Source organism: Ictalurus punctatus, chromosome 10 (genome assembly GCF_001660625.3).
Source record: "Ictalurus punctatus breed USDA103 chromosome 10, Coco_2.0, whole genome shotgun sequence".
Classification (NCBI taxonomy): Eukaryota; Metazoa; Chordata; class Actinopteri; order Siluriformes; family Ictaluridae; genus Ictalurus; species Ictalurus punctatus.
In genome coordinates this window covers 13,001,237-13,016,827 of record NC_030425.2, presented here as the reverse complement: position 1 = coordinate 13,016,827, position 15,591 = coordinate 13,001,237, and the positions used below count along the sequence as shown (strand labels likewise).

The following is a 15,591-nucleotide window of genomic DNA, read 5'->3' as shown; positions in this document are numbered from 1 at the left end:
TTCACCTACTATAAAAACAACAAAAATACATTTTGATCGAAAAACATTATTGATTAAAACTGGAAGACTATTTTCTGTCTCCCAAATAGCTACCCTTTTAAGTGCACCCTTTAGATTATGCAGCTTTAGTTTATACACCTATCCCCTATAGTAGTGCACTATTTACATCAGACGGTTTGTGATTCAGTCTCGCGCACGTCGCAAGTGACGGGACCTGATGACGCAAACACGTTTTAACTGTGTGTACGTGCGCGTTCTAGTGCGCGTCAGGATCAAATAGAGGACGAACAGCGAGCGGCTAGTCAGAAAATAGCAAGGGTTTATTTGTTTCTCTTGTATTGTACATTTACAGCAGGTTTTTACATTTATAGTACAGTGTTTCACTCGAGGTAAATAGTTAACAAATGCGAGGAGCCATCATGCGGCTGCTGTGTGTGTTTGGTGCTATTTTATTTAGTTTTCAGCAGGCCTTCGCGCAGACAGGTAAGACTGGTGTTTTTCAGCGTCTATCGCTGATCAGCCATTACTGAATTCTGTACAATAGTCTGTTTGTTTTCTCCCGAAAACGAGATTTTATCTTTTTACGTTTGTTTTAAATGGACATGATATCGAGAGATTTTATTGTAGATTAGTTTCATGTAATGTATTACAGTTTTATGGCGCTTTAAAGGTTTTTCGACGTGAGTGAAAGGGTTTCCTTGGCAGCAAAGTCGTTCGCGTGAGCTAGTTAGGCTTAGTTAGCTTGCCAGCTAGCAGGTTGGTTAGCAGCACCTTTTATTGTTTCTATAATATTAGTATGTATGTATGTATGTATGTATGTATGTATGTATGTATGATATATCCTCTTAATTATTTGCGTCGTTCCAACATTTATATTAATGCCTATTAATCGTCGACGCCGTTACTAAGGTAACCAAGTCGAGCTCTTATCTGTTAGTTTTGCTAGTTAAAATGTTTCGATAAACACCAACTGTTAACCTGTATAGCTTCGGCTACTAAAAACAACACGCCACATACGATACGAATTAAATGAATCCACAAACTCTGGGTCGCTAAACTAATTAAGCTCACGGCCTTTAAATTCAGGTTACGGACAGACTTCATGCTCAGCTGGGGTTGAGGTCAGTTAGGGCTCAAGTTATCATGAGTTACGTTTTAAATTCACATCCCGCTAAATATTGAGCCTAAATGATTAGGTTGCATTACAGCCCTTACAAATATTGCGTTATGTGTTGTTGGTTTAGACCAGTTTTCCCATCAACCCATATATTTGGATATGAGGAAATTCCCTGTTTCTCATATCAGGTTAAATGTAAAAACCTGTTTCTTTCAAACTGTTGTCTTTAACCAAACTGTGCTCATTAGCGTGCAGTGTGTTTAAAAAAAAATCCAAACTGGTTTAACAGTGCAGTAATCTAACCAATTTGATGGACAATATACCTTTCAGGAAGGCCTCAGTCGTTAAAGGATTTAGTGTAAGCTTATAATAATTTTCCAGCACTGTGAATGGCCATGGAGCAGAAATCCACACCAACATGCTGCCAAACACAAGAGGAGCAGAAACATCAGGCTTGAATGCTGGACACTGTGCCAGTAACTTGGCTATGAAAGATAAACTATATATATATATATATATATTATATAAATTATATAAATAAAATGAATTCCCTGTGTGCATGACATGTTTTACCACAGCTAAATGAATGTCAGCACCTGTTAATCCCTACTTAATCTGCCTCATGGTTAGAAACAGAGCCAGGGTACGGCAGGGGTGCAAAGCTGAGGTGAACCTATACTTAAACCCAGGCCCTCTCTACACACTGCCATTAAATGGCAACCAGTTTTATTTTTGCCATGAAGTTTGTTTTTCCGTCTGTCATTATAGGACCACCTTTGTGCTAGTAGAGTAACAGATTGAGGTTGTTGGAAGGCAACAGCACCATTAGCTGAGAATAGTTGTGCTGTAGGAGCGCCACATCAGAATTAAAATGAAAATTTCCCTCGGGTCTTCTGTCTTCGGCTTGGCGTAGATGGAAAATTGGGTTAACGGGAGCATGCAGGTATTTATCCACAGGTGAATGGCTCTGATATTGTTTCAGCATGATGGCTGACTACTGACTGCCATTTTGTTCATGGGGCAGTTTCTCACTGTGGGTCAGTTACACAACGTTGTCATGCAACAAGATCAGGAATGTCCTATACTACATAATCGTGCTGTTTAAGCAATGAACTGAATCATTTAGTTGTGGTTCAGTCAAAGCTGCTGTAATTATGATGTATTTAGATAAGTTTGTCCTCTAGATGCCAAAATACCACTTTTTTTTTTTCCATTGTGGAGTACAGTATTACTGCATGATCTTGTTACATTATTTCCACTCCCTTAAATATGATTCTCTCTCTGTAGGGTTGATTATATTTTTTCAGTACTGTTTTGTGTGAGAGAAACTCATTCTACGCTCCATTTGTATTTTGTTATTGAATCTCTTTGGTTTATTTATTTATTTATTTATTTATTTTTTAAACTCACTCCCACAATATAACTGTGTTTAACATGCTAAATTAGTGAAACACACGTATGCCTCCAGGTAGTAAACTAGCTGGGTGTCTTCATACAAACTCCATGAAAGAGCAATCAGTGGACTCGGGGGGTGTGTGTATGTGTGTGTATATATATATATATATATATATATATATATATTATATATATACACATACATATATATATACACACATACATATGTATGGGCTTCTCATTGTGACTTTCATTAGCTGTTGAACAGGTGGTTGTTGTTGTTGTTATTATTATTATTATTATACAAAGTAATTTTTAGCTTGTTGCAATGAGCATTTGATCACCAAGTCGTATGGTAAAATGCGTTTGGTTTTCTGTACAGTGTTATCAGTCATCTGAAAAATCTGCCTACAATAGGTCTTGAAGTCTAAGAAGACAAACAAGCTCCTAGTCAAAAGCATTCATGTATTCATAGTCAATGCATTCTCTTTTCTCTCTCTCACATATAATTGCCCCCCCACCATCCTAAAACACGCGCATCGTGTACATTCTTTTAATAATTCCTGTTATGGTGGGTTGCTCATTTAAAGTTCCTGGAATCCTATAAAATTCAGGCTAACCTTTACACTCGTTTACAGTTATTTGTAATTTGCCTTTGTCAGTGTGGAAAGGAGAGTTGTGCTGTCTTTATGACTGAGTAAATAAGTTACCCACCACATAGAAGACTTTGAACTCACTGAATTCCCATAAATGTCACTGAAATCGGCTAGATTTGTATGTTCATCCCTGTTGCTCATTTGGTGGTGTCATATTAACATGGTTTGTGTGTTTGTAAGAAGCATGTGCTGATATATCCTGATGGTAAATGTATACAATATTATAGATGTTTCAGAATACTGTAATGTATTCAGCCCTCTATTCAAGATAAGGTAGGCCATATCCTGGCCAGCATTTGTGATGTCAAGTTGAATTTGACGGATTGTACCTTTTGGAAGGAACATTGCATGTGTCATTTAGTTGACAGAAATCCTTAAACAGCGACTGGTATGATCTTAAATCATATTAAATTGATTTCCAGTCAGAACATCTACAGATGAGCACAGGAATGTTTTTGTGCTCATGGTCGATGAAGAGCAATCACTCGGATGGCTAAAATACTTTACTTTAGCTTGTGATAAGACAAATGGAACATTTGCAGCATGACATGAGGTTAGTAAGTTTGTTTAGTCAGATCTGACATTATGCTATTAATGCTCAAAAGATAACCTTTAGTAATGGATAAACAGATGCAGTCTGTTCCAGTTTAAAGGCCAAATGATATTGAATCACATGCAGCGGCTTCTTCTGAGTTTACCAGCTGGAGTCGGTCGAATAAAATAGTGATACAGTATTCTGTGGTCATACAGCTCAGCTTTTTTATTTGTTCTTCTGTGAAATATAATTCAGATTATATTTCAGAGCATATTCAGAGCATACTTTTGACTTTTAATGAAAAAACACATTTTGTTAGGATCTGTGTTCTCAGTGTTGATATTGAAGTTTGTTTATTAATTAGACACGCATGCACTCCCAGGTTATCCACTCTGTATATTGTTCTGAGACGCTCCATTGAAATGGATTCATAGGAGTTTAATTCAAGCCTGTTTGTGTGCAGGCTTTGTTTTCTGAAACAAAAAGTAGCCTCCAAGAATCATAGGAAGAGTGCTTGATCTTCGATAAAACTGAAACAATAGTGCCAGTGCGGGAGTTTTTTTTTATATTCTTTAGAAGTTAAGCATGCCTTAAGTCATATTACATTATTTTTTATTTTCCTTGTAGCTTTTCCATTTGACTTGTTCTCCATGCCTCCACAGCAAAATGATTTTTCTTTTCTCTTCTTTTTTTTTTTTTTACTTTTCATTGCTTTTCAAGAGCTGCTGTTTTTAGTCATGGATTTGGGTATCATGCAGTATTTACATTCACACAAGCCAGCATTTGTTCATGCATAGTAATGCCCAAAACCAAGCAAGCATTAAGTTGTACTTTATATTACCTTCTTTGTTCTAACAATCTGCTCTTTTTGTTCTTTGTTACCTTTTCTTTTTTTTTTTTTCTTTTTTTCTCTTTTTTTCTTTTTTTTTTTTTTTTTGAACCATCAACATTACCATCACTTATTATTCATCATTCCAATGAACTGCCTGCACTGAATCCGAAATCAATCCTCATCACTTATCGTCCTTTATGGACAGCGGGCTTCATAAAGTCACCCATGTCTCAGACAAAGCTGGTAGGTGATAGCGCTGTAATGCACTGTGAGGTGATGGGGAACCCCATTCCAGAGGTGCAGTGGTGGTTTATAGAGGGTGATGAGCCTAATGAGAGAGCCTCTCAGCTCTTTGAAGGAGCACAGCATGATCGTGTGTGCATCAACACCACCTACATCCAGCACAGCGCCAGCACCCTGCTTCTCTACAATCTCACACTCAATGACACCGGTGTTTACGAGTGCCGCGCTTCCAACGATCCCGACCGCAACGCCCTAAGGACACTGCCCAAAGTCAAGTGGATCCGTTCACAGGCCAATGTTATTGTGTTTGAAAGTGAGTGGTGAGGTGTAGAGGAGCAGCCGACAACTAGAGGATGTGAACCCCTTAGATTCCAGTTCTTACCCTTGTAATGCTCCTCCTGTGTCTTCCCTTCCACCACAAACCGGCCCACCGACATTACTGTACCCGTATTAGCAAACCGATGCTTTGCTTAGTTTATTTTTTTTTTTCTTTTAAACTACAGTTGTTACAGGAAGTGAGAGTCCCCCTTTTTTTTTTTTTTATTTTTTTTTTTATTTTTTTTTTTTTTTTGTCTCTGTGGTGTTATGTGGACGGTGTTCAGGGCTCCCTAATTTTTTATCCTTTAAACTGTACTAACTTCTATTATCCAGTTGTCTTCCGAGATCAAATTATGCCTGTAAGTTATTTGCTTACTTTTATTTTGTTGCATTGTTTTGCTTTATTCAATGTTGTCAATCCTTTAAGCATTACCTGAATTCCAGTCCACTTCTTGGTTGATTAAAGCCCCTCACTTCCATCATCACCTTTTTCGTTAGCACTGTATTTTGTTTCCTTCTAACTCATAGTCCTAATATATCTTCCCTTTTTGACCTTTACAAATCTACTTTCAGGATACTCACCCCACCCCACCCCTGGGCAGTTTTTTTACCTCTGAACATTTGACAGCTTTGTTACTCTGATTTGTTATTCTTATTTTAAAATCTGGAATGAGTATACTAGTAGTTATATTACTATATGTAGTAAATATTTCTGGATCTAAATAATTTGAACCTCAATGAGATTTGTGCGATGTTAAAGAAGTCATGTCATTTGGGTTAGACCATGCACACTTTCATGCTTGTTAGTCACTGATTAGTCTGGCCTATGCATTTCCCTACCAGCAGATTCATTTAAATGTTCCATTGATGCAGAGAATGATTTATTTATTTTTTTGGGGGGGCGGGGGGCTTGTACCTCTACAGGGCCTGTGATTATGCCTATTCCAATAGAGGTGAGCAACCAGACCTCTGCCACACTCAGCTGCAACCTCACCAGCCCAGGATTTAAAATCACAGGCCACCACTGGAAAAAAAATGGCAAGATTATCGAAAGCACCAAGAGGCAAAGCACAGCGCAGTACATGGAGTACAAGTACGTTCTCATCACACTTACCACATTGCTCAAAGCTTTGGCCATCTCATGTTACATATATGGAATATTATGCCTTAAAATGCAAAAACTGATTCTAGATGAGCACTAGCCAAAGAATGATAAAGTTCCAAGTCGTTCTACAGTTGCAATCAAAACTATTTAACCCCATTGCAGATCAGGTTTATTGTCAAAATGTACAGACTTTCAGCTGTTTTCAATGAACAAATAAAACAAAGGCAATTGAAATAGTTCAACACAACAAATGGTTTCTCCAAATTCGACTGGAAATATGATTTCTCCAGTTTCAAAATTATTCAACCCCCGAGTAGAATCTCACAACAGCACAAATATGCATAACAGGTGTTGTCTCAAGCACACCTGATGCAACTAAGTGAGTGCTTCAATAGTTGCACCAGGTGTGCTTGAACTGGAACACATGAAATGCTTGAACTGGATAGGGGAAGAAAATACATGAAATACCTGGACTGGGTGGAAAAAGGAAGCCATCATCAGCTGCAACCAGATTTCTGAGAAGGCAGGTTGTGAAAAACCCTCGAGTGACTGCAAAAGACCTGCAGCAAGGCTTGGTGGCAACAAGCACTGAGGTGAGCACAGTATGGAGGGTAATACATGCAGAAGGTTTCCATGCCAGAGCTCCAAGACGCACACCAATACTGACCCGAAAGCACAAGAAAAGTCGGCTCAAAATCATATAAATAATCCCCCAGTTTTGGGATTCTGTTCTGTTGAGCGATTAAACAAAACTGCAATTTTTTGGCATGATGGATCAGAGATATGTCTGGAGGAAGAAGAATGAAGAAAGAACACTGTCACAGTCAAGCATGGTGGTGGTGTGGTGATGCTCTGGGGCTGCTTTGCATCCTCTGGCACTGGAAATCTGCAGTGTGTGGAAGGCAAGATGGATTCATTGAAGTATCAGGAAATCTTAGGAGAAAATGTCATGCAGTCTGTGCGGAAGCTGAATCTTGGCTGTCATTGGACCTTCCAACAGGACAGTGATCCCAGGCATACCTCAAATTCCACCAAGCCTCGGTTGCAGAAGTCGTCCTGGAAGATTCTACAGGGCCATCACAGTCACCTGACTTGAACCCCATAGAACCCCCATCTGGTGGGATTTGATGAAGGCCTTTGCAGCAGAGAAACCCAAGAATATTATTGAACTGGAGACCATTGCTCATGAGGAATGGGTTAAGAAGCTGGTGTCTGGCTATGCATCTCATTTACAGCAGGTGAAAACAGCAAACGGGTGCTTTGCTAAGTACTAAGGATGATTGCCATGAAGGGGTTGAATAATTTTGAAATTGAAGTCATAAGTTGCATTTTCAGTTGATTTTGAGGGGGAAACCACTTGATGCATTTGTTGTCTAATTATTTCAATTGCTTTTGATTTATTTGCTCATTTGCAAACAACTGGAAGTCTGTAAATTTTGACATTTGATTTGCAATGGGGGTAGGGCTGCACGATTATGGCCAAAATGATAATCCTGATAATTTTGATCAATATTGAGATCTTGATTATTTATTATTATTCATTGATTTTAGTGACACTTTTATTGCACTTTCACTTTGAAATAAACAGACTGCTGCTTTCACTTCCATATTGTGCTACATTCCTGCTAATGTAGAAATCTTTGCATTAAATTAGACTGATTAAAGTGCATCATCTCGTAGAAGTAAAACATAAATAAAATAGTACCCAAAATATAGTATAAGTAAAAATATATATGCCATCAACCAAATGAAAATATGAAATCACATAATATGCAACCAAATAAACAATTCAGGCCTATGCAGAAAAGGCAATAACAGTGTTTACCGGAGGAGAGATGCAAGACAATTTCTTTAATAATAATTACAAAATTTAGGAGCACAGTTGAAGTTGAGTGTTTTAATGTTTTTTTGGTTTGTTTGTTTGTTGTTGGGGTGTTTTTTTTTTTTTTTTTTTTGAGATGGTAAAATTAATGTGCCACAATATAATGCACAAATAGGCATGAGAGAATTTGAGCTTTGTCAATGATGCCAGAATTTAGGAGCACTGTGTGAGCCATGACTGACTAATTTGCCTTCTGATAAACTAAATTTAATATTTTCAGTTAATTTTACAGACTGTATGCAAAAAAACACCGTTAACCTGTTCCACCTTGTGAACAAATACAATAAACATCAATGTTCATTCTTTGAAGTCTGCTCCTCTTAAATATATTTAAATCTACAATATTAGACATTCTCCACTGTCGTGGTTCTTGGCTGGAGTCAGTTATCGAACCTGTGTGTGTGTGTGTGTGTGTGTGTGTGTGTGTGTGTCTCCTGAATAATCTCATATAGGATGTGATTGGGTGAGTTCATTAACCCAGCAGATGGGAAGTGCTTTAGTTTAATGGTTTTCATTAGGGATGCTCCGATCAGGATTTTTACGACCGAAACCGATCCAGATACCAATCTTTTTGTTTAAGCTTTAATCAGGAGGTCTGTCATAAACAGTTAAATCTAAGCTCTCTGCTCATGGCCACTGTTAATTGAATTAAAATAATAGCAATGAGAAATACTATTGGTTAATTGATAAATAAACAAGCATAAAATATTTTTTAAATATCTTAAACAGTAGTTCTAATTAAAAGTAGATCAACACAAACATGATCCTTATTAGGAAAAAGGCTAATAGCTTTCTAAGGAGATAGTGAATTTATCTTAATGTCAAATTGATATTAAATGCCACACATAGTAATTAAACATTATTTCATTTCTCATTTTATTTATATTTTATGAAGTTTTTATATCTATTTTTTGTATTACATGTTTTATTTATAACTAAGCACATTTTCTGTCTTTATATTTTATTAGTTTTCTGTTTGTTTATCAGTTGTTCCTTTTAGATCAGTTTCCCAGTACGTCTGCTGATTAATATTTTTTGTGGGACTAAATCAAAACGTGGGTACTGGAGTTGACTTTTCTGATATCTGGCAACCTTAAGTTTAAATGAATTGACTACGCTATGTATTTTTAGTGAAGAGCGTGAAGGAGAGCAGCAGTGTACTACTTCTGAACAGTTGTTAATCTTGATTATTAAATAATTCCTCGCCATTTATAAAGAAGTTTGACTTAAACCCACCTTTTAGCATTCTTAATTTTCTACGCCCAACGCCGCTGTGTCTACACAAGCAGGTGAAAGTTCAGGTCGTTTTGTGGGGTCAATAAAAATGGCAGTTTGTGAGATTGGGAACTTGAGAGAAGCAGATGATGTACAGAGTTGCTTGTCATCATAATGGCTTCTTTGCAGTATTTCCACACTTGTTCAGTTGACTGAGGTGATGAAAAGCAGTGTGAAAGTAACGTGTGGTGTAGATGCATTTTGGACTTCTTGTAGTTTTTATTCCAATTGTATTATACAACTCTGAACAGGTCACTCGCACCGATGCAAATAAATATTTATTCACAGTCGCACAAAATACTTTTCAGTTGCAAACGTGAGTGAAATGGTCGCACTGTAGAGCCCTGAGTTTATCTGCAAAGTTTTTTCCTGTTTAGCATGATGTTTAATGTCCTCCACAACCTCTGTAGTGCCATTTAGCATCGTGCTAATGTCATGATTTCCCCTTGCGCAGGCGCTTGCAGTGAAACTGGCAGCTCGAGCCCTAAAATGCTAATTCCGTTTCCAGGTTTTGGCATTACAAAATGACGTCATCCCTGCGCCACTCTATGGTGATTGGCTGCAAACTTAGGAAGCGCTTGATTTGATCTGTAGTGGAGTTTTCTATGAGCGGAGGACAAACTTTAAACGGCAATATCGCAGTCGATCATGTTCTTTTAATCGTGGGCAGTCAAAATCATAATCGCGATCGATATTGGATTAATTGTGCAGTCTTAAATGGGGGTTGAATAATCTTGATTGACACAGGCCAGTTGATTCCTAGTGAGGTAAGGATAGTGCTGGTTGCCAGCTCTAGTCTAGATGCAAAGCTGCCAAGTTTTAAGTACCCCAGCACTGACTGTAATTCATTCACTGGAGCACAATAGCCCTGTGATTGTTGTAACTCTGGGGGTGTGATGGCAATTTGCCAAATGGAAACCGTCTGTTTTTACTTGGTTACCTTCTGCTGTCTGAAAACACTTTAATCAGAGGGAATATTGTGCTGTGGCCTATTCCAAATGTCTGAAGATATATCTTGTGGTAAAGGTGCACTGCTCTAATCTGAGTCCCCAGAGTGGAACTCCTTGAGTAATTATTGAGTTTAGGTGACTATTTGAGCAGGAAAATCATCCAAATGAAATATTTAGCAAGCTCCTGGAACTGAACTCATTTTTGTTTTTGTTTTTTTGACTTTTTTTTTTTTTCTCTTATCCTTGGGCAGCGTTTCGAAGATTGAGACCAACTCTGGAATATATACTTGTGTCTTTGAGTCAGAGATCCCAGCTGAAAAATCCATCAGTGTAAAAGGTGAGAATGTTTTGACCTTGTTAGACAAGTAGGCTTCACAGAGCAGCACAGATATTATGGTGTAAATTTGGCATTGACATTTATGAAAATTTTCATGGTCTCACAATTTCTTACTAACTTGCAGCTAAAAGCTTTTTATTTTTTTGTAAATCATTTTAGATTTGGAGGTTGTAACCAATACTTTTAACTAATGCAATGTTTTGTTTTGGACCCCCCGCGCAGGTCGTCCTCATATTGCGGTCCACAAGCACTCTGAGAGTGCTAATGAGAATGACAAGGTGCTGTTGGTGTGCGAGTGCCATAGCTACCCCTGCTTCACTGACTGGACGTGGAAAATGCTCACTGAGTCAGGCAAGGAGATGGTATGACTTTAGTGTATAGTATGTACATATTGAGCTTTTTGTCTAGTCTGAGAAATGTAGCCTTTTGCATTTCGAGTTCTTGAAGTCACTGTTTTCTAAAACTTTTACGTGACATAAGCTGTAGTGTTGGTAGGAACCCTTACTGGACAGTGTAATTCAGTATTAGATTTTTCAAATGTATTTATTTGTTTACATTTCTCTATAAAGTATCACAATACTAGTGATAATCAAAAGTTTTGATGCATTTTACTGAGACGATTAACATTTAAAACTCACTAGCACTGTTTATTGAAAGCAGTAGTACTTTTGGTAATGCTTCAGTGACTTTTTTTTTTTTTTTTTTTTTTTTTTTTTTTTTTTAAATTATATACAATTTTTTCCTTTAAGTTCAGATGTACTGAATTTTGGTTTCATTTCAGCCAAGAACTATTATTATTTTTGTGACTTTATATAATTCATGGTTTTGAGCATTTGGGTTGCGCATTCACTGTACTACACCTTTTATTGTAAACTCATTTTTCTAATCTTTAATGTTGCGTGCAAGGACATCGGCAATGCCACTGAGAAGTATTCAATCATGAGCGTGCCCGAAAATTCTACGCTTACCATCACTGACCTGAATAACGCGGATGCTGGTACCTATGAGTGCACTGGGGAGAACGAAATTGGCCGTGCTTCCAACAAAATCCAGCTACGTGTGCGTAGCCGCTTGGCTGCTCTCTGGCCCTTCCTGGGCATTGTGGCTGAGGTCATCATCCTCGTCACCATCATCTTCATCTACGAGAAGCGGAGAAAGCCTGACGAGATTAACGACGGTATGCATTAGTCTCCTGGTTTAAATAAATTTGCTTGCAGCCCACTGAATGTACAATGAATGTGTGTCATCAGTGATCAGATTTTTTTTTCCCCTTCTTAAACGTACATTGTAAGGAGGACCGACCTCGTTTCATCACGTTTTTTGCATTCTTGTATATATTTTTTGTTATCTCTTGGAAAAGTATTGCTTTGATTTAGTTGGGTCTGTGTTTTATTATTTACGTTGTTTATTTCTCTGTTCGCTGCTGCTTTTACGTTGTGGTAAGTGTTCAAAACTGCATGTCAGGCTGAAGTGGTTTTACTCGGGCTAGGAACATGGAGCAGTTCCAGATGCGCTTCTTGCTTTGAGTAGCTGCTGCTAGAGTTGGTGAAAAGAAAACAGCTCTTTCATTGGTTACTTTGTAAAGGGGGTTTTAAAAAGCATAACTGTAAACTTGTGGTCAAACGATTACTACATCTAATTATTTTTGATTCCAACTACATCCAATGAACGGGCTGAAAAGGGCTGACCTGATCTAGGCCAGATTTATTTTTCTCCAGGTATTTGGTCAAATAACACGTAATTTTTCAGGGCTCAGGAGAGGTTTAGCAGCATCGTTGTGCATGCTTTCTGCATCTCATTGCATGGGTTATGCTGGTGAATTGCAGTCTCTCAATACTCAGACAGTATATAAAGTTGTGAAAATAAAATAAGGATTGGGGGGGGTGACTTTTTCATTCAGGAATGCTGTGGGTTTTAAGGTTGCATGGAAAATTACATTGGATCGAATTTTTCATATTTGTTTAGTCATTATGATGCATGATTAACTGCCTTGTGCATGGAAATAGTGTTTAAGTTATGCCACACACATTGTGGGTATAATTATCCTTAAATTATTGATGGTCAGGCTAATAATTTAATAGATTTCTTGCCATAGCCACTTAAGACATGCATTAAACTTCAGACCAGTCATCTGAAAACTTGACATTTGTAGGTGTGAAACCTGATAAATATTTCCAATTTACTTGCCAGACTCTAACAAGGTTGTGTGTGTGTGTATGTATGTATGTATATATGTATGTGTGTATATGTATAATTTTTCTTTATTTTTCCCCTCTGTGTTTTTCTGTTGACTCTAGATGATGACTCAGGATCAGCCCCACTGTAAGTCTTGCATTATTTTCCACTTCTACAAAGTTTTTTGCGCACTTGCCTTTTTGAGTGAATTGAAGAGGAAACTAAGGAAACACACTGCTGATGTTGTGTGTTTCAGGAAGAGCAACTCCGCAACTGACCACAAAGACAAGAATTTGCGTCAAAGGAACTCCAACTGAGAGCGGAGATGAGGTAAGTCAACTCAAGAAAAATAGCACATGCTGTTCCCTAAAGATCTTTTTGGGATCAAACGACAATATTTCAAAGCACATCACGTACAAAGACTTGTTTTCTTTTCACTCCACCTGTAGGTATCCTGAAGACTACTAAGCAAGATACAAGAAAAGCATGAAGTTGCTGTGTGGCTCCTCAAGATCGTGCTCTGCGATCTTGGTTATCGTTTTCTGCTCAAGTGTAAATGTCCTGAGATATTGATCGCTTTGTTTTCATTCTTTCCCAGTATTCCTCTCTGTATTGTGCTGCCAGCGAATGTGTTCTAAAAATTGCGGGTTTTGTGGTGGGGGAAAATGCATGATTTGTATTCTTGCTATAAAGTGTGTTGTAGTGAAACCCTTTTCATGTGGGAATGAACAGTTGATGGTTTTCTTGTGTCTGCTTCTTCTACTGTGCCACGCAACTTTCACTTGGATACCAAACTGTGAGACGCGTGATCAGCTACATCCTGCCTCTGAAATCAGCTCATATTCTGATTGCTCCCTGTGGATTTTTATTTTTAGTGGTTTTTTTTATGGTGGCAATTTTAGTACAATCTTCTGCCAATTTCATCCACGTTTTATAACAATTTGATACCCAGGCTATTATAATTCTGCATCTATTCTTAAAGCTTATATAAATAAATATCTCTCCGTTTGGTAGCATGGGATTTGCAGAGCTTCAGTGTCTTCCGCTATTCTTGATGTCTATATTACTACCAGAGTTATGGTTTGAAAGGTTCACCTATTTAGTTCACTTTTTTGGCAGTTCATCTTTTTTTTCTGTCAGCCTTAATGTTGATCTATTTTGTTGAATATGCTTATTTTATAGTCATAGAATTATTAACTATTAGCACACTGAATTGCACTGTCATAGTTCACTACAGAATGCCACTTTGCTTAATTCTTGTTCTAGACTAATAATTTTTTTTGTGTTTTAGTGGTGCTTTTTAAGTAAGGGCAATGTGTGTGTTTTTTGTAATAGCAACAGTAACCGTGCATTGAAGAGGACCAAGCATGAACAGTTTGTGCCATTTACTACTCAGATGATAATCTAGAATCTAATACAGAATCCAGTACTAATCCAAACTAAAGCTAATTTTAGATCGATAACTATTGAAGTAACCGTGCCATTTAGTTCAAGTATTTATCCTGAGTATTCATCTTCCCTGTAAGCAATTCAAAAGCCATTCTACACACAAATGTATGACTGAATTTCTGCCATTTCTTGAAAAGGCATATTGAATACGAAGAATTTTTTGAGCTGGTGTAAATTATTTTGCCTTTGAGACATAGGAAATTGTAAACTGTCAGCTTTACTGACTTTCACCCTCTGAATAAAGTTATTTGGTTTGATTTTAATATCAGGCTGGTCTGTTTGATCTGATTAAATACTGAAATTGTAAAATAGTTGTTGACATTTATTCACATGCTTTTAGCACTTGCTGGGCCTTGGAGTCTCACTTCAATATTCACCCTATAAGAGAAATTAAATACTTTAGGATGTGCTGTTATTTGGTCTTTGCTATGTAACCAAGTCTGCTTCATTTTGGACCCCATGACATCACCCAGTTTCTCATTTATTTTCTTGTAGCAGCTCGCTCTGTCTTGTTTTATTCCTTAGTTAATAGGTGTGCATACACATGGATTGCCTGTTTATACACTTACATGTTACACAAAATGGTTGAGAGGAAAAATACTATATTATGATTGCACAATAAAACTTCAGTAAGGTGTGCATGTAGATGAAGAATTCTTATCAACACTTTGCATGCAGTCAAATTGTCTTTACAGACACACCCACTTGCAAAGACCTTCCTTTTCTTGTAATCTGAATGAGTGATATATCAGATTGAAAATAGTTCTTGATGATTTTAAGTGATTCTATTTCACACTCCTTACCAAAAGTTCACTGGTTAGCTACCCAACTACTAAGTTTAAAAATATAATCTAATGAAAGCATCTAGGAAGTTGATGTAACATCTGGTTAACACTGTTAATGTCTGCAACAAGTCAATCTGTCCACTGATTACACTCACTGTGCACTATATTAGGGGCACCTGTACATCTGCACATTCATGCAATGATCCAATCAGCTGATCATGTGGCAGCAGTATAAAACCATGCAGATACAGGTCAAGTACTTCAGTTAATTTTCACATCAAACATCAGACTGGGGACTAAAATATGATCTCAGTGACTTTGATGATGGCATGATTGTTGGAGCCGGATGGGCTTTTCACACACAACCATCTTTAGAGTTTAAATCTCAAATGGTGTCCAAAACAAACAAACAAACCAGCCAGTATGTGACAGGCCTGCAGGTGGAAACCCCTTGTTGATGAGAGCGGTCAGAGGAGAATGGGCAGACTGGCAGATGGTTAGCAGAAATCCACACTACTCAGCCAAGAACAGGAATAT

At 37.6% G+C, this 15,591-nt stretch overlaps 1 protein-coding gene across 2 annotated transcripts; it reads left to right on the top strand.

The window, feature by feature from the left end:
• The first annotated feature begins 255 nt into the window (after positions 1-255).
• On the top strand, positions 256-14,532 carry bsg (basigin). Of its 2 annotated transcripts, none has more exons than XM_017478289.2 (8): positions 256-483; positions 6,021-6,189; positions 10,560-10,645; positions 10,868-11,007; positions 11,552-11,822; positions 12,955-12,967; positions 13,077-13,150; positions 13,270-14,532. In XM_017478289.2, exons 1-7 carry the CDS (start codon positions 405-407, stop codon positions 13,135-13,137), a joined length of 819 nt encoding a protein of 272 aa, XP_017333778.1. In that variant the 5' UTR covers positions 256-404; the 3' UTR covers positions 13,138-13,150; positions 13,270-14,532. The 2 variants fall into 2 exon arrangements, with proteins under 2 accessions (XP_017333778.1, XP_017333780.1); XM_017478291.3 differs by having other exon boundaries at positions 257-483; positions 12,943-12,967.
• The last annotated feature ends 1,059 nt before the right edge of the window (positions 14,533-15,591 follow it).

Coding starts and splice junctions, on each gene's coding strand:
- bsg (XM_017478291.3), top strand. CDS start 405: ATGCGAGGAGCCATCATGCGGCTGCTGTGTGTGTTTGGTGCTATTTTA. Junction 6,190..10,559: donor GCGCAGTACATGGAGTACAA/GTACGTTCTCAT, acceptor ATCCTTGGGCAG/CGTTTCGAAGATTGAGACCA. Junction 12,968..13,076: donor GACTCAGGATCAGCCCCACT/GTAAGTCTTGCA, acceptor TGTGTGTTTCAG/GAAGAGCAACTCCGCAACTG.